The following is a 20302-nucleotide window of genomic DNA, read 5'->3' as shown; positions in this document are numbered from 1 at the left end:
AAAATATGTTAAAACTACCACATAACTACTTTTTAGATTTTTTCTTTGAAATCATTACAGGTATAATTACATCAACAGGGTATTTTTGACTTTTTGACACAAAAAAAATAAGTCAAAAAAGAAGAAAGCAACAACAACAAAAAAATTAGTATAATTTAGAAATGTAAACTAACAAATTGTATTCAAGTTCAAGATAGGAATTGCATTTTAATGAATGCATTTAATATTTTATTAAAGACATGACACATGACAGATCTTCTTTTGCAATTTATTGCTTATAAATGCTCTAGCCTATTTTTGGTAAAAATAAAATTCTATAATAATAACAATAATAATAATAATATCACAAACAGAACCTTCACAATAACTGTACATGACATATTGCACGATTAAAAGCCTTCATAATGGTCACAATAATATGTAGGGAGTTTACAGAGGACTGGCTTCTTCTTTTTACACTCACTCCACTGTTATTCACATTACAGAGCAAAACCCCCAGAAGAAAACAAAAGAGAGAAAAGCGGAATATGACAGCTGGCAGTGGACCGGGCCTGTTCCTCCAAAAACACAAGAACAGATTAAAACACAAACATATATTCATGTCGCTCAAGAAGCCTGACGCTTCTAGATCCAGCACTACAGAGTCAAGTGGTTCAGAAATAAAAGATCCTTCCAGCACATTAGAGGGAAACATCACGAGCCTCTGATGACGTTCAGGCCTGTACGGCGTCGACGCTCAGCTCAGGATAGAGTTCTTTAAGGAGCATCTCCAACAAGATCTAAACACAAAGAGAGAAAACTCATCAATACATGAATCATCTCTCTTCTTCATTCCACCATTAGATGGCGCTACAGTATCATTTAATGAAACCTAGACCCAGTCGCATGAACACAGCCATTATGTTAAGACAGCATCTCAAGATCTAGTTAGGGGTAATCAGTCTTAATTTTCGCTATCAAATTAGGCCAATCTACTTTTTTATGTAACTGACAGAAGAAAAAAATCTGACTGAAAATGATGAGTAACTTGTACGACTAGTTTAAACTGTTTATGCAACTGGCTCCAGATCTGGAGAACCCTGGAAAACTGGATCATAGCAGTTATGTTGCTTTTATATTAAAGCTCAACATTTGAAAACATATTCAGTCTATACCAGGAGTAAACTATATATGTGGATTTATGAAACACCATGTGCAATGAATTTAACTTAAAAATGTGACATTACAATGAAAACGTAGGCTACCAAAAGTAAACATCCCCGTCATTTTCTCCATTGCAAAGATATGTTTGATTAAAAATGCAAAACAGTAATATTGTGAAATATTATTAGAATTTAAATCAGCTGTTTTCTATGTGAATATATAGTAAAGTGTAATTTATATCCAGTGATCAAAGCTGAATTTTCAGCATCATTACTCCAGTCTTCAGTGTCACATGATCCTTCAGAAATCAAGGATCAAGAAACATTTATGATTATTTTCAATGCTGAAAACAGTTGTGTAACATTTTTTCAGGATTATTTGATGAATAGAAAGTTCAAAAGAACAGAATTTACTTAAAATAGAATCTTTTGTAACAAATGTTTTTACTGTCACTTTTGATCAATTTAATGCATCCTTGCTGAATGAAAATATTAATTATTTCTGTAAAAAAAAAAATTCTTACCGACCTCAAACTTTTGAACAGTAGTGTATATAATGTTACAAAAGCTTTCTATTTCAGATTAATGCTGTTCTTTTAAATATATATATTTTAAGCCTTTTTTGAGATTTATGTATATTTATATTATTTGTAATAAACTTACAATTTTCTTTATTTTAATAGTCGTATAAAAGTCATATAAATAGTAATTTATTGCAAGTATATTTTAAGATATTATATTAGGGGTGTAACGGTACACGTATTTGTACCGAACCGTTTCGGTACAGGGCTTTCGGTACGGTGCACGTGTGTACCGAAGCATTACATTGCAACCAATATTCAACACCAATAACCGCAATAAGCTCTGCGTTTTGTTAAATATAAGAAAATAAGAAACAAAGTGTCATCCTTCAAATTCTGTCCACGAAATCATGAAGTTTAAACAGAAAATGCCATTTTGACGTGCTTTGATGTGGGGTGACAGATCACTGTACAGGCGCCTCAGTTCAACCGGCAGCGCGAGCGCGGAGCGCAAGTGAATGTGTTCATCTCTTCCTCCTTAATACTAGTTACAGAATAAACATGAAAGAACATCTGAAGGTATGTTGCAAGATTCAGTACAACTTACTGAAACGGTCATATCTCATGTAATCGCTCATTCAGTGTTTCAACGGTGGAAAGACATCAATGAAAGCGTCCGTATTCAACAATATGTCATGATGCATTTACCTCAGAAAAGCCATTCAGTGTTCACAGCTTGTTAGTTCGCTAGAGCAATGAACTCTTTCGCTTAATATATGCACTATATTAGCCAATATATTCATTATTTTACTTAATCTTTTAGTGATATCCTGATTAGGCTATTTAATGTATGTTTAAATAAATCTGATGTTAAAATAACGCCACTGTGTAGAAATGATTATATTTCAACAACGAATTGGAGTAAAAACATTTAGAAGTTAATGCAAAAACTGCCTTAGGTGCAGCTTACAGGTTTGCATACAATTTGTTATTTGAGTGTTGATTATTTTATCTAAAAATAAAAAGCAATTGAATTTAGGCTAATAGTTTGGGCTTCTTTCAAGTTAGGGCTCCTACATTTATAGCATTAGCAGAGATCATTTTTTTATCCTTAAGAAACTTTTAGTTTTAATTTAATTTAATATATTTAAAGACAAAAACACAATTTGTTCAGTAAACCTCTGTTTAATAATAAAAAAAAGCAATTTTATGTTTAGTTTTCTCTCCACCTGCTGTACCGAAAACTGTACTGAACCGTGACTTCAAAACCGAGGTACGTACCGAACCGTGAGTTTTGTGTACCGTTACACCCCTATATTATATATATAATATATATATATATATATATATATATATATATATATATATATATATATATTATATATATATATATATATTATATATATATAATATATATATAATATATATAATATATATATAATATATATATATATATATATATATATATATATATATATATATATATATATATATATATATATATATATATATATATATATATATATATATATATATATATATATATATATATATATATATATATAAAACATAAAATATACTAAAATTATTAAAATAAAAATTTTCCCTACCCACATGTCCTTTATTAGTAGAAAAGTTGTTTCAGAGGCAGAGAAAGTTAACACAATACATTTCCTCTGAGTAACGTGCACTGATGAATTGTGTGCAAAAACAAGAGACTTTAATTAAGAAAGTAAACAAGCTCAATCTTCATCTGGTCCTCAAATGAACTGTGAATAAAGCTCGACAGGTTCGTTCTCCGTTTTAAACCCAAATGTGTGTTTTCAGAAAGCAGAAATGAGAGCGTCAGCTGACAGAGTGAAAGCCTGAGATATAAATAAACAGCAGCAGGGTTAATGCAGGGCGACTCACGTAGAGAAGATGTCTGTTGGCTCTGGTCTCCTGAAGTGCATTAAAGATCTTGATGATCCCGTATCTGGCATTCTGCTGCCCCACCAGATTCTGAAGTGCATCTGAACGACAAGAACAACCTTTTTTGATCATATTCCACAGTCTCAGAAAGATTGAATTGTGCAGCTTTAATGCTGCTGAGTCTCTGTTCAGAGCGCCTGCTGTAATTGCTCTCTCTGGAGTGTGTTTTAAGTGTCCCGCTCTAATTAAAAAGCACCACGCAGGCAGAAACTGCCACGAAACCTTTTATATTAACAGCTTCGCATTTTAGCATGAAATAAACCATCTCTACAGGGTTAGGTAGTTTTGTAGTAATTTAGACTAACTAAAACATCATATTTGCAAACAGTCAACTAGCTAGTACTACCTTTAGACTAGGGTTGTCAAAAGTACTGACTTCAGTACTGAAATTTAAAAAATGTGACAATACCAGCATTTCCTCCTAGCATTTTGAACGCTGTATTCCTAAACACCTCTGATTGGCCACTGTGTTCATACGCTCAACAGATATGTCTGTGATTGGCCACAATGATCAATGCTTCAAAAACATGTTGTAAATAGTAGGGATGCAGCGATAGGATTTTTTGGGGCTGATACCGATTTTAACAAACAATTATTAGCTGATACGATGTTTGTCACTTCCTGTGTTTTGAAATTTTGTCATCAAAATAGTATTTTGATCATGTTTTAAATCAGCAAAGTTCAAAAACACCTGCATTAAAATATACTAGCATGTTTATTGATGCATCATCAAATAATTTCTAATGAACATGGATTTGATCCATTTAACTTTCAGCAGGCCTACATACAGACAACAGAACAAAGATTCATATGAAACAGTTTAAAAGTGTTCAGGTAGCTACAGAAATAAAGTAGACACATGTAAAATAACACTGCATATTCTTCACTGTATAGATTATATACATATTAATCCTTTATTGTAACAGACTTTATTGTGATTATTAAAATGTATACAAAAACTAATTAGAAGATTATTTTTAGTAAGTTTAAATATGCATCTCCTTTACTAAGGCGGGACTCTTATTTTGATGGGTGTTCTAGTCTATGGAGATATATGGGTAATGACATGGAGAGCAGGCAGTTCTTCAGAGATATTTTGCAGATTTAAAGTTTGCCAGTTTATTAAGCATCCCCTGATAAAGCGTGAGATCTGTATGTTTTTGTTTACTGTTAGTTATAATTTTGTGTAATTCGCTGTGTGTTGATGATAATGCAACGGAGAGAGAGATTTTAATGTGCACCTCTCGTTTTGCTCTTATGGTGATTATGTTTGGAGTAAAAACCGACGCAAAAAAATTAATAAAACATCAGTAAAGTTTTAGTCATCATTTGGATGAGGTCCACTACGCAAGAATAGTGTGCGATCTTTTGTTATTTGATTAACATTAAAGCACAGACAGCAGCGCTGGGATTATGCAACAGTCATTATACAGCTCAGCGCCTTCACACAGTTTGCAAGCGTTTGAAAGCAGGCGTATCTGTTGAGTGCGTGAACCCAACAGCCAATCAGAGGTCTTTAAGAATCCGCTCAACAGCGCTCAAAATGCTAGGGAGAAATGCCGGTTTCATCACTTTTTTAAAATTTCAGTACAGCCTTGGTACTGAAATCGGTACTTTTGACAGCCCTACTTTAGACATCAGTATAATAAAGTAAAATAATGGTGCGATGGGAATTACCATGATTACAACTTGCAAAAAACATGTTTTTGTCACTCTTATTTACTCATATTAGAAGTTCAGAATGAACAATTAATGATGAAAACAGCAGTGGCTTTAACCATTTAAAGGTTGTTTGTGATTTTTTTTATATTTTATATATATATATATAAAAAAGTTTAGAGAAATGTTGACTTGACAACTAACTGAAATAAAATAAGTTTAAGTTACTAAAATTACTAAAAGTGACATAAAAATACATTTTAAAAAATAAAACAAACTAATAAAAACGAGAAAAGCTATGCAAGTTTTTTCTGCCAGGGAATTAAAAAAAAAAGGTAATTGCAACTTTTTCATCTCAAAATTCTGACTTTTTTCTCAGAATTTTGTGTTTATGTCTTGCAATTCTAAACTGCAAGATATAAAGTCACAGTTCTGAGAAAAAAACACTGAATCTGAAGTTCTCTCAGATTTGTGAAATAAAAAGTTGCAGTTTTTTTGTTTTTGTTTTTTTTATTTCTTGGCGGAAACAAGCTTCCATAAAAAAATTAAAATGAAAACTGAAGATATAAAAAAGCTAATTCAAAATGTTCATTAATACTATAATAGTATATAAATAATTATAAAATGACACTGTTCAGTATTTTTCAAGAGCATCTAGAGGTGCATTCATGTACTGATGAGGTATTTTGCTGTCATCATCAATAAAGCCACATTAGTGTTTACATTTACGCATTTGGCAGACGCTTTTATCCAAAGCGACTTACATTGCATTATACTATACATTTTTAAATATGTGCAATCCCTGGGATCGAACCCATGACCTTGGCATTGCTAGTGCCATGCTCTAACCACTGAGCTACAGGAAAACTCAGCTCCCAAACTCTGAATTTCCACCTCACAATTACTGTAATCCTGACAAAACATGAAAGGCAAACAGCAGATCCTCATCCTGCAGAAATGTTCTTCCTGTGGGTTTTTGAAATTCCCACTGGACTCATCAGATTTAAATCCATGTTCCGCTCACCTGGAACATTATCTAGTAGCTTCTGTTGCGCCCTCTCCTTGGTTTCTTTGCGTTCGCTCTCCGAACGGCTTTTGTTATGAGGTGCCAGCTTTCCGTTGGGCCAAAACGTGTCCCGGAATATGTTAATGTAGTAAACCAACATCTGCTCACTGAAGATCCAGTTTACAGTGTCTCTGATTTGCCTGCAGAGGAAGAGACGGAAGGACAAACTCAGTGTGCTCATCCTGCAAGTTTCCATTACATCCATCCATTAATGCTTACTTGTTTATAGTCCGTCCAAACGTGACCTGAACTAGTGCAATTAGTGTCTTCCTCACCCACTTAAACACTGCAGACAGAAACACACGAGCGGTGTTAGAAAGCATCACACCTTCAATGATGATGACATGCTCTGACACAATGTGTCATGTCTGAAAATATCACTTACACATACATGTATATATATTTAACAAAAAGAATAATAATAATAATATATTACATTATATACACACACACACACATATACATGTAAATGTTTCTTAAATATATACATGCATGTGTATATGTATTTATACATAATAAATATACTCAGTACACACATGTATATAAAAATGCAAACAAACTTTTATTTTGGATGCGATTAATCATTTGACAGCACTCACTTTTAGTAATTTATTATGTGCTTTTGTCAATTTATTAGTTTTTTGTTTGTTTTTATTAATTTATTTTCATTTTAGTTATTCATTTTAGTGCTTATTTCAGTTTATTGCCAATGTTCAGGTCAAATGAAGAAAACTCATAATCATGGCTAAAAAATTCATTTTAAATTCATCAGATTTTGCACTTGGAAACAATATATTTGAAATCATTTTGGGAAATAGTCTTCTATGTAAGAGTTATTATGTAGTGATTAAAAAACAAATTGACAAAAGAAAAATCAAAAGCAAGTCTGTGATCGTTTACAGAAGTCAAATATGCTTTAAATTAGAAAATAATATTGTCGTAATAATATATTTATATATTTTGTTTTGAAATGTTATTAATATTTACACGTTAACCATAAAAGATCATAAACATCATTAAAATAATGTTTAAAAAATACCACATATTTTAGCCTTTTTAATGAAAAGGCACATTTTGTTTAGGTCAAATTAAGAAAACACAAATTCATTTTAAATTTTGCACCTGGCCAAATATGCTTTACATTGAAATTAGAATTAATAAATGTTGGCATTAGTAGAGTTTGTTTAATTGCAGTGAAGTAATTTTGTTTTAAAATGTTATTAATATTTACAAGAGAACCATAAAAGATTATAAACGTCATTAAAATAATGTTTAAAAAAATACCACATATTTTAGCTTTTTTTAAGTCAAATAGCAAAACTCAAATTCATTTTAAATTTTGCACCAGTTTTTTATTTTTTTTTAATGACAGAAAAAAAATTGTGTTTGTTTTTTCTTATTTCTATTTAGGTTTAATTTAAGTTAAATTAAGTTCCACTTCATTTTAGTGCTTATTTCAGTTTATTGCCAATGCAACATTTCTAATTTTCATTTACTTAAAGTTTTTCAAACAACAGAAATGTTTTTAGTCAGCGATCATAACCCTGCTCTTCAAAACAACATCTGCCTTTAGAAACAGACAGTGAGAGAAACATCAGTCACACGGTCCTGCGGTCAAACAGTTTCACACCCACAGACGCGCGGTCACACTCATTTCATCACCGTGGCGACAGTGAGTGTTTCAGCAGTGTGTTGTACTCACTGCCCCTGAGCTCAAAGATCTCTCCAATCAGCATGAAGCAGGGCTCCGCCAGCGCGTCCTTCCTCCCGTCCGTCTCATCGCCGTAATCCGAGAGATCACTGTCATCCTCGGCTTCATCCTGACACACACACACACATCAGTCTCAAATCTCTGATGCTCTGTGTGATCATTATTTGGTGGATGATCATGCTTATGTCACTCTTTTTAGTGTGAGTGTGTGAGTGTGTGAGTGTGTGTGTGTGTGTGTGTGTGTGTGTGTGTGTGTGTGTGTGTGTGTGTGTGTGTGTGTGTGTGTGTGTGTGTGTGTGTGTGTGTACCTCCTGGTGTGAGAAGAAGTCTCCCGGCAATCTCTCCAGGAAGGATGCGAGAGAGAAGGAGGATTTCTTCTGGATGTCGATGACCTTCAGGTACTCTGGTGACGGACTGAGAAACGCGTACAGCGCCTCGCTCTGACACATGCGCTCGTCTGTCAACACTTTCTACAGAGGAAACACACACACACAAACTAAAACTTCATGAATCTTGAAATAATCTCTAAATCACAGGCCTGAATCAAATGAGGCCAGACACACACAAACATACTGCAAGAACACAGTCCTGTTCAAAGTACATTGCATGCTGGGAAATGGAGTATGCGATGTGTTAATGAAGGACTTTGGGCACATACAAACTTGAAAGAGCTCTGATAAACTGTTTGACAGACAGGAAAGTGTACGATTTGCTTTGCTTTGCTCTTAAAGGGTTAAATATTTGCCATAATCTATCCTTATCTCATTAAATTAGTGCTAAATGATGACCTATGCCTTAAAATAGGCAGAAGTTATTAAATATCCAATATCAGCTGATGTGATAAATGGAAAAAAGAGGCAATCAATAACAGATACGTGACAATATACTGTGACCCAAAAGGTCATTTTGATATTTTTGTGGGGCTTAATTTAGAAAATGTCAGGATGTAGTATAGATGCCCCAAAATTAAATAAATAAAAAATTAAATAAATAAATTTGTAGAGTTTAGAGTTAATATTTACACATAAACCATAAAACATTATAAACGTCATTAAAATAATGTTTAAAAATGCCACATATTTTAGCCTTTTTAATGAAAAGGCACATTTTGTTTAGGTCAAATTAAGAAACTCAAAATCATTTTAAATTTTGCACCTGGTAGAAAAAAAATGAAAACATTTTGGAAAACAATTTTGTGGCATGACAGAAAAAAATTAAATGGACAAAAAAAAAATAAAAAATCAAAAGCAAGTTGGTTACTATTTGTAGAGTTTATATAATAGTATATGTATAATTAAGCAGTGAAGCTTCATTTCTTTTAAAATGTTATTAATATTTACTGAAAACCATAAAATAGACCATTAAAGTCAATAAAGGGATAGTTCACCCAAAAATGATTTACTCACAATGGCACTCCTGATTTTGAAGTCCAAAAAAATACATCCATCCTAAAAGTAATCCAACTCAAGCTCCTCTGATATTTCTCTTTAAAAATGATAATTTTTGACTTCTGACGTCACAGTTACACTAGACTTTGAGCATGCAAAGCTTCTTCGGACACTAACAGTCGTGATATGACGTCACGCTCTGCAGCATCTTTTTATAAACATGAATATAACAAATAGTAATACATTCAAAGTGTAAAAATATACAGTAAATACAAAAAATATTGTTCTTTTAATTTAGCCAAGGGGTCACGCCATGACGTATCGATCTTCTACTAGTCACGTCGCGTGATGCGAATTCGCAGGTCAGAGTTCACCATACTTTGGAACGCAGCAAAATGCAAAACTTTTCACATTGAGCTTGCGTATCTTGTCTGATGCATTTGCATCCGTATGAATGGAAGTCAAAGGAATGAAAAGTGCAGTGTGACCGCACCTTAATTCATGACCAGTGTTTTGTTTTGCTCCTCTGCACGTCGTCATGTGTCGGGTCAGAGGTCACTCTTCCACTGAAAATCGATGTGTAAGGCTGTCTGCTGGAAGCTATTTTAGTTTATAAAGATTTAAATATGGATATTTTTCTAACAAAAATCCATGGCTTTGCTTCAGAAGGCCTTATTATATTATAACGGATGGATGTGATTTTTTGGGTTTCAAAATCAGGAGCCCCATTCACTCCCATTATAAAGCTGAGAAGAGGATATTATTTAATATTTATCTCAGCTTGTGTTTGTCTGAAAGAAGATAGTCATATACACCTAGGATGTCTTGAGGGAGAGTAAATCATGGGATAATTTTAATTTTTGGGTGAACTATCCCTTTAAGTGTTTCAAAATATCACATATTTTGGTCTTTTTTAGGAAAAGGCACATTTTGTTCAGGTCAAATGAAGAAAACTCATATTCATGGCGCAAAAATTCATTTTAAATTCATCAGATTTTGTACTTGGAAACAATATATTTGAAATCATTCTGGGAAATAGTCTTCTATGTAAGAGTTATTATGTGGTGATTAAAAACCAAAAAAAATAATTGACAAAAGAAAAATCAAAAGCAAGTCTGTGACCGTTTACAGAAGTCAAATATGCTTTAAATTAGAAATTAATATTGTCATAATAATATATTTATATATTTTGTTTTGAAATGTTATTAATATTTACACCTAAACCATATAAGATCATAAAAATCATTAAAATGTTTAAAAATGCCACACTTTAGTCTTTTTAATGAAAAGGCACATTTTGTTTAGGTCAAATTAAGAAAACACAAATTCATTTTAAATTTTGCACCTGGTAAAATTTTTTTTAAAAAAATGTGTGGGATGACAGAAAAAACTTAAATGGATAATAAAAAATTCAAAAGCAAGTCAGTTACTATTTGCAGAAGTATTTACAATCTCTCATGTTTGTTTGTTTTTAACTGCACATTCTTTAGAGTGTGACATCATAACTGAACTGTAGCCACACAGAACACATTCAGATGTATATAATGAGAATACGAGGCGAAAATTTCTCCTTTTGGACCCGACGGCACGTTTCAATAGTTGAATTGAACCCTATGGAGAGATTTTGAAATCAGTTTGAGAGACTGTTGAGCTCTTATATGAAGCTCTAGAGGAAACAACATTACGTTTCTAGACACAGAATTTCAGTCTACAGACATTTCTTTCAAGCGAACAGTCAAAAGTCTGGCTACAACATGACTCACCTGTAAAAACGTGTTGAGTTGATTTTTGGATTTGTCGAGGAATTTTTGGTCGATGGATTTGAAGGGAAGTTTACTGAGTGAGGGAAGCTGGACTTTCTTGAGTGACGGAAAACACTGCAAAAGATAAAGAGCGGATCAGAAGCATCGGCCTGCGGTTTGTGTTCTGTCATGCATAATCTCTATCAGAACTAATAATATACAACACCACCATGAGTCACTGCGTTGCCACGGCAACACGGCGAGGGCCGCCACAGATCAGTGGTCTTTTAGACGGCGTGCCAGCATGTGATATCACACGTTAGAGGTGTGGCAGCAGAAATATCAGCTGTACCTCCGTCAACTTCCTGTGCAAAGCCTGAAACTCTGTGAGCTTCCTGGTCACGGTCCAGCGGTTGTTCTTGCAGTCGTCGTCTTCAGAAAGGCTCACGGCTACGAAGTAACACGCCATCTGTTCTCCATTCTCCTCAGAGGCCTGCCAAATATACATACATACAAATGAAGATGCTAAAACAATGATATTTAACAATAAAACTATATGAAAGTTCTTATATGTATATATGATGTTTAATGGTTTTTCTAAATTATGCTTATTTTTTTTAATTAAGCATATTATATTATATATTATATATATATATATATATATATATATATATATATATATATATATATATATATATATATATATATATATATATATATATATACACAGCTATGGAAAAAATTAAGAGACCACTTAACATTGATTTCTGAACTTATATATATACATAATAAATTATATACGTTTATATATATATATATATAAACGTATAATATATATATATATATATATATATATATATATATATATATATATATATATATATATATATATATATATATATATATATATATATATATATATATTATGTATGTACATACATAATAAAAAAAAAAATCTATATATATAAATATATATATATATATATATATATATATATATATATATATATACTATAAATGCACATTTTTAATAATTTATGTTTAATAATTAATTTAATCTAATGAATTTTAGTCAAATACCATATATTTTAAAACTCCACATTTACATTTATTCATTTAGCAGACATTTGGGGTAAAGCATTTCATTTGTTTGGATTGAATCTCCTGAAAAAACAACAACACGAAGCAATGGACTTAAAAACCGTGTGTCATTTTACAGCCAATTAACAGATAAATCGCTACTAAACGAATGACTCACTCTTGAGCAGAAATATGCAAATGGTGCACTGTTAATTATCAGAGCATTAAAACTATTGATGGGCTCTTCACAACCATCTGTTTACTTACACAGAACATCGACGGTTAATTAAAAAGACTGGAGAAGAAAAATGACAGAAATGCTTCTTTTTAAAAGCCAGTGGAGATTTAAACATGCCAACGATCCAAATAAAACAGATTTTTTATTTTTTAGTTTGTTCCTCACATAGATCGATGGAATATCTTAAAAACAACCTGGAAAATTCGTCTAAGAGCATTGACACGGTTTATGACTGAAGTTAAACAGATGGAATGATTAAAGGGACTGTGTTTGATCTACTGTGGACTGTGACAGTGTTTGTAACAGATTCAAACACACAGGAAATTAATCATTGTTCCTTTAAGGAAAGAATGTTGAAACAGAGAATCAAGCAAATGATGTTACAATGTGTTGCTATAGCGATCACTTATCTCAGTGTAACAGCTGACAGTAACAGCGACGTTAGAATGTTACAGTGTTGCACTGTGTGATAAGAGAATGTTCCGGAAACAATGCTTTCTTTCATCTGTAAAGTGTCTCAATCGTGCTTCTGAAGTGAAACATCACTGATGTAATTCCTGTGGTTGGAGTGAACTGTGTATAAACTGTACTTTACTGAAAGTTACTTCACATCCCTTTCTGGTATGTTTGCATGCAGCATGTGAAAGTCACCAGGTTTTTCAGGATTACCAGATTTACCAGATTAACATGGTCATGATGACAGTGAAAAATTAGATATAACTTTACATAGACAAGGTTAGTAAGTGTTTCTCCCAGTAATATTACAGCGCTAAATAAAACTCCTAAAAATTGATGCTTTCTATTACAAAAAGTACAAAAATAAAAACAGGTCATTCAGACATCATTTATCAGTCTAGTTTCATCTACAGCAGTCTAACGTACAGTTTTAATATGTGGTTTTCGAAGGAAGTTCACACCACTATTTCTGTCAAGACTGGCTTGGCCGTTTATCTTCAGACCGCAGTGACTAAATTGAGTTTTTTACTACTGATAATTTAAAAATAAAAACCTGCTAGTGCTTATTATTTTGTCAGCTAGTGAAATACTGGTATCTATCTATCTATCTATCTATCTATCTATCTATCTATCTATCTATCTATCTATCTATCTATCTATCTATCTATCTATCTATCTATCTATCTATCTATCTATCTATCTATCTATCTATCTATCTATCTATCTGTCTATAATGGCATATTTATATGAATGAAGGCCAGATTCACTGTACTGATGTCTCTATGAAATTGATTTTTTTTAAACATTAACTGTAGAAATTCAACATTACAGTATAACTGAAAGCTATCAATTTCAACATTTATTAGCCTTTAAATTTAAGTGAACTCAAAACAATCTTCACATAAACCCATTATAAGGAATGTCATATTTACCTGTGTCCTTCCTACCTGTACAGAATATACAGAAATTGACTTAAGTTATCAAACACTTTACAGTCTTCACTGCATAAATTATTAATGAAATATAGATTAATCCTTAATAAAGCTACGATTTTCTCTGTTATCTTTGTTCTTTGATGAACATTAATGACAGACTTCATCACAGCAACTGGTTTATTAGGCTGCTGTCACTTTAAGAGCTGCCGCTGCCGAACATGATGCTCATCTCATTTCCTCACAACTCTTTAAGTTCATTTAAGATGTTATTGAACTCACTTAAGACTGCTCTTCTGAGGATACTCAACAAAACGGGCATTTTGGCATAATTCTGTGTATAATTCATAGTTTTCAGTCACGTGACTGTCGACTGATCTTACTACAAACCTGTTTGTTCAAGTGTGAAAGAGAACGATACTGATGCACGTTTTGTGTGTCACACAGACTCAACATTGACACACAGCCTGTTCTCGTTTGTCTTGTGTCGCTTGAACGGTTTAAATCTAATTTCTGTGCTACTCTCCATTATGCCACAGACACTGTTGATAGATCTAAACCCGTTTCGAACCCAGAACAGTGTTCAGGACGGACCTCTGCGGTGTTGACGACGGCTCTCCAGGTGCCCAGGTTCTCACACCAGCAGTCCGTCCGTGAGATGTGCAGCTGGAGGTCGCTGTGCTCCTTCTCCATGGTGCAGATTTCCTCCTTCAGTAGTGACACGATCTACAAGAAAGACATTTTGATGAGTGGCAGTGCATCAGAAGCCTGTCAGGGTCAGAGACCTGCGACTGGAGCTTCATCTGAAAGCAGACAGAAGCCACAGCTCTGGAGGAGAAGGGAAGCGCTGACCCTGAGCTCTCAACACGGGGAGAAATCATTCCTGTCTCAACTAATGCATTAAATCAAACCACAATACAGGCTGGATAAACTCCAGTAGTCCATACCAGCACCAGGGACAAAATACATAAATGCTGCTTGAAGTTATCGTATCTTTATTTTAGTGCAAAATCAAACTCCCAAAATGATTTCATTCTATTACAAAAAGTAAAATGGAAAGCATGTCATCAGTCCAGGTTTATCTAGAGTTTACGTGGTTTTCAAGGGAAATTCACACCAATATTTTTGTCACGAATGGCTTGACCGTTTATATTCAGACCGCAGCTGGTTTGACCACAGTGACGGAGTCATTACTACTGATGATAATGGGGAAAAACAGTACTGTTATTTTTATTTTTGGAGTCATCTTGCTAGCAAAATACTTTTGCTCTTGCTTCTGCTTTTTTCCTGCTACCTTGTTTTAAAACATGAATAATTAATTAGGAAATACTGCAAAATAAACTGAAATAAGAATATTATTCTGTATAACATAACTCATTTATTTAGCAAACTTAAGGTACTTTAACTCAGTTATGAAAAATAGCGTGCTATTAATTTGAATGTGACACAAATGTTTAACTAAAATTAAGAATTATGCTTCTTAAATTGATCAAAAGCAACGGTAAATACATTTATAATGTTACAGATGATTTCTATTTCTAACAAATGCTGTTCTTTTGAACTTTCTGTTTATCAAAGAATCCTGAAAAATAAAGTGTATCACAGTTTCCTCAAAAATATGAACTGTTTTCAACATTGATAATAATCATAAATGTTTCTTGAGCAGCAAATCATCATATTAGAATGACTTCTGAAGGATCATGTGACACTGAAGACTGGAGTAATGATGCTGAAAATTCAGCTTTAAACACAGGAATAAATTACACTTTACTATATATTCACATAGAAAACAGCTGATTTAAATTATAATAATATTTCACTGTTTTTACTGTATTTTGATCAAATAAAAGCAGCCTTGCTAAGCAGAAGAGACATCTCACCGACCACAAACACTAGCATATATTAAGGCTGCACAAATAAACATGGTGATTACCACGCTCCACTTGATCACATGGATGCACTGGCCAATCACAGACAAGTAAAGAGTCTGATGCACAATAAATTAGTCTGAATGTATTGTTTATTATTGTTTCAAATAAAAGTGAAGTATTTCACATTATACACACCTTTTTATCAGGTCGTGGTGCGTTTAGGATGGAGCCCAGGGCTTGGCGTTTGTACTCCAGCCTCTCGTACAGCTGATGTAGTTTGGTGACGGCGTAACTAGCCTGTTCGTTGATGCCTTTGCTGCCTTCATCCAGCGCCACGTCCCCTCCTTCCATCACATGACACTAAAGACGCAGAAATACAGAAGAAAAGTCAAAGAAAATCAGGACTGAGTCTTGTTGTTGTTTTTGGGCTCTACTAGAACAGGTTTTCCTGCTTGAATGTTGATTATTTTCCTCATATTCTCCATTGTTGCAGCTCCTCTCTTCCCAGTCTGTCAGTAACGGCTGGATCAGTGTGTTGTGATTGGTCATTTGGGAAATGTCCCGCCCCTTACCATAACCTCCAGTTTCAACACATTACTAACTAACTCAACCAGGCCCCGCCCCTTTATTCTGCATATGAATTATTTAAATGAGGAATATTGTGAAGAAACTCAAGATGGAGGCGTTTCAGGGAGTTCAGAAACACTGACATAGAGAGGAACTGCTGCTGGAGGGACTTTTTCATGCTCTAACAGCAACATTACAGACTAAAGAAAGTATAATAGCTCATCTTTTAACTCACGGTGTCGTCTTTCTCCTCACTGCTGGACTGAGAGCTGCTCCTTTGCTCCTCTCGCTTAATGAGCCGCTCGTACAGGTCGCTCACCAGGAATGATGGGTAATAGCGCTCCTTCATGGTCTCGTACACGTCTCCCTGGATCCTGTGGAACACGTCTGTCCCCTTGTTCCCCACCAGCGTCTGCTGGATCTCTTTGTAAAGAGCCTTCTCCACTGGGATCTCCCTGCTCTCCACAAAGAAGTTCTGGTAGATTTCTCCCACCAGCTGTGGCACTTCATTCTGCAGAGGAGACAATATGAGACATCTAATAGACACTGTTTTATCTTGTTCTTTAAAAGGTATTATATATATATATATATATATATAAATTTATCATATTATATCATATTATATCATATTATATTATATTATATTATATTATATTATATTATATTATATTATATTATATTATATTATATTATATTATATTATATTATATTATATTATAAAATTTATTTAAATATATTTTATATTTACCATACAAAAAAATAAAAAAATAAATAAAACAAACAAATAATTGTATATATATAGCAATATATAGCAAATTATTATTATTATTATAATTCATTATTTTTATTTATTAATTTTGTGCAAAATATATAGAGTATGGATATTTTAATATTTAGTTTTTTTGTCATTTCTATCATTTTTACTGATAATTTTCAGAATATATTAATAATTTTTCACTATAAAAAAACAGTAATAATAAATAATATTAAAAAAAGAATAAAATAAATAACCACTCATTCATGAATTAATGGCATAACAGCAAAAACTACACTGGTATAAATATATTACAATAAAAATAAGTTATTTTTTGTTTTTTTTAATTACTGTAACAAGATTTTTCACATTATGGTAATTTAAATTGTGGAGAAAATGTGATTACATAGGCTTAATATTCAACAAACAGAATATAATTTTGATTTTTTTAATTAAATATGACCCTGATACATTCTTGGCAGGTTTTGCTGGTTTATCTCTTGAAGGTTCATAGAGCAAAGCTACAGTGTGAACGGTTTTGGTCTTCAGCGTTCTGCATTTCAGTGACAGATTTATGTTCAGAACTGACTAACATTAAAACATATGGCTAATCTAACTCGTTTGCATTGGTTTCATGCTGAACAGATGCTAACGGTTAACAAGATATGACAACAACAATAAACAGATTATTACAAATCTGCTGTTGCACAGAAATGAAGCAAACGTGCCTCCTCAGTGATTTATCAGCTGACAACATTCTGCAGCACTAAACAGCCTGGTTTTTATTCTACATACAATAAATAATATTCCAGACTCACAGAATAGATGACCTCTTAAGTTTTCCAGGACACACAGAACGATGAAAAAAGACATTTCACTCAGCTCTGACACTCACAGCTAAATGGCAGTGCCGGTAATTGCTAATTTAACACAGCTGGACATAATGGGCCAAAACGATTATACATTTATTTGAGTCACACGCTGATGTGTTGTTGAGGTTCTCAGCCGTGTGCATTTCTGTGGTCCAACGTTAAAAGTGCCACCTAAGTGACCAATTAGGAAATGAACAACTGTGCCCGGACAGTAGATTGGCATGAGCGACAGGAAAATCACTTTTCAGATATGGCAAAAGGCCTATTCGGACGGTAATTGTTTCTCATGGGTACATGATGTAATTAACAGGGCTTAGTCTGTGATTTTATTGCCGTCCGATTCCAGAATGTCAGTGTTTTTCTCCTTTCACTTGTAAAAAAAATTCTGTTTTTTGACAAACACCAAGGTCATGTGGCAATTTCTGTCCAAATCCACATTTCTGAGTTTACAAGAAGGAATCGATGTTACGCGCAGTAGTAATGTGCATGCATTTTAAATATTCATTTATAGTAGTGTTGTGACGATATGCAAATGTACAAGCATTTACTCATGGGATTTTGAGCGCCGTTGATTCTTAAACACCTCTAATTGGCCGTTGTGTTCATATGCTCAAAAGATACGCCTGCTTTCAAACGCTCCTATGTGTATCTGTGTAAGCACTCGGTGAAGAGCGTCAATGATGTCTATATACAACGTTTTTGAAGTGTTGATCATTGTAGCCAATCACAGACATTACTGATGAACACAACAGCCAATCAGAGGTGTTTAAGTACCCGCTCAACAGCACTCAAAATGCTAGGGGAAATGCTGGTATCGTCACATTTTTAAAATTTCAGTACTGACTTGATAACACTAATTTATATAAATATTAGGGCTGTCAATCGATTAAAAATTTTAATCTAATTAATTACATACTCTGTGATTAATTAATCTAAATTAATCGCATACCTAATTTTTGCTGTGAAAGTATTAAATATTTCAATTCAAATTAATCAATGAATAATCAGCATTAGTGACACAAGTTCAAAAACTCTTTTATTATTATTTTCACTCTTCAAATAATGGCCATAACAATCAACAATATGACCTAATATGCTAAGGAAATAAATTCAAAAGTGCTTCAGGAAGAACATGTCAGACATGATTTGGACCACTTCATGAAGTTGAAAGCCACTAGAAAGCCTTTCTTTAAAGTGAATTTTGTTTTGTAAAATTTATATCTTAATTTTAATCAATGTTTCATCAACCAATTACCTGGATGTAATAAATAAGCAGCAAATATAGCAGAAAATATAATCATGACATGGAGGCGCCGGCGCGATCACTGGCGCGTGAACTGGAACGCATCTTACATGAATGAACCGAAACTCAACCTATAGGTTGCTTGCCTCAGAGACATGAGAAATATCTCTATAGAAAGCTTTAAATATCTACTTTAACGTTGTGCTAGGTCGTACCTCCGGATTAACGTTAACTCCTGGATGCTTTTCATTGATGTGGTAGCCTACTTTAGAGTGGACGAACTCCGGTGATATGCAAATTCCTTGCTGCAGACATTGCAGACGACTTTATTTTTATCAACACTTCCATCAGGCCGTTATTTATAAGTAAATGTTCCAATGATCCTGGCAGCGCCAGCGCGTTTTCGTCTCCCTCCTTCATGTTACAGTCGAATGGTGGCTAGAACGGCTCCAGGTTCAAAGGTCAGTACGGAATGGATTAATCTGCATTATTTTTTCTTAGATTAATTAATCGAGATTAACGCGTTATTTTGACAGCCCTAATAAATATTAAAAATTAATATCACTTTTAATACTAAAATAATGCACAAAAAAAGTGCAAAATCACGTAAACTTCTGAAATGGGCAATTATTTTGGTATATAATACATTTTTAAATTTTTATTATATACATTTATATAAATTAGAGCTTGCAGAACTAATAATTTTACTAGTCGGGTCAAATGTAAATAAGAGTTTACATTTATTTCTGCTAATTTCCACATTTTTAAAAATCAATGTGAGCGCAAATGGAAAAACAGAAAACCATTTAATGCGTCACTTTTTCTATTTTAAATAGGATATTTAAATAATCAAATAATAGATGGGATATTATTTTCCTACTATTAAATTAACATAACCATGCAATCAAACTTGTCTTTTTTGGGAATATTGCAGTATTTAATATATATGACTTATTCTTGCACATCATTATTGTCATAATGTCATCTCGAACATCTCTTATGATGAGGGCGCGGCAACCTGTCACTCACACGAGATCCGCCAATAGCAATCCACAACCATCCAATCAATTCCCCACAGACATTCCCCAC

At 33.2% G+C, this 20302-nt stretch overlaps 1 protein-coding gene across 1 annotated transcript in view; it reads right to left on the bottom strand.

The window, feature by feature from the left end:
- Window positions 1-11: 11 nt before the first annotated feature.
- snx25 (sorting nexin 25) overlaps window positions 12-20302 on the bottom strand; it is a 58592-nt gene continuing 38301 nt past the window's right edge. The window contains exons 9-19 of the mRNA XM_067393396.1: window positions 16580-16855; window positions 15973-16137; window positions 14501-14632; window positions 11553-11693; window positions 11222-11335; window positions 8379-8540; window positions 8062-8179; window positions 6579-6645; window positions 6318-6499; window positions 3575-3675; window positions 12-779 (exon numbers count right to left, since the gene is read on the bottom strand). Of these exons, the coding sequence (XP_067249497.1) occupies window positions 714-779; window positions 3575-3675; window positions 6318-6499; window positions 6579-6645; window positions 8062-8179; window positions 8379-8540; window positions 11222-11335; window positions 11553-11693; window positions 14501-14632; window positions 15973-16137; window positions 16580-16855 (1524 nt within the window). The 3' untranslated portion in view covers window positions 12-713. The remainder of the gene's footprint in view (window positions 780-3574; window positions 3676-6317; window positions 6500-6578; window positions 6646-8061; window positions 8180-8378; window positions 8541-11221; window positions 11336-11552; window positions 11694-14500; window positions 14633-15972; window positions 16138-16579; window positions 16856-20302) is intronic.

Source organism: Chanodichthys erythropterus, chromosome 1, assembly GCF_024489055.1.
Source record: "Chanodichthys erythropterus isolate Z2021 chromosome 1, ASM2448905v1, whole genome shotgun sequence".
Classification (NCBI taxonomy): Eukaryota; Metazoa; Chordata; class Actinopteri; order Cypriniformes; family Xenocyprididae; genus Chanodichthys; species Chanodichthys erythropterus.
The sequence above is the reverse complement of the archived record's forward strand: the minus strand, read 5'-3'. Positions and strand labels throughout refer to the sequence as shown.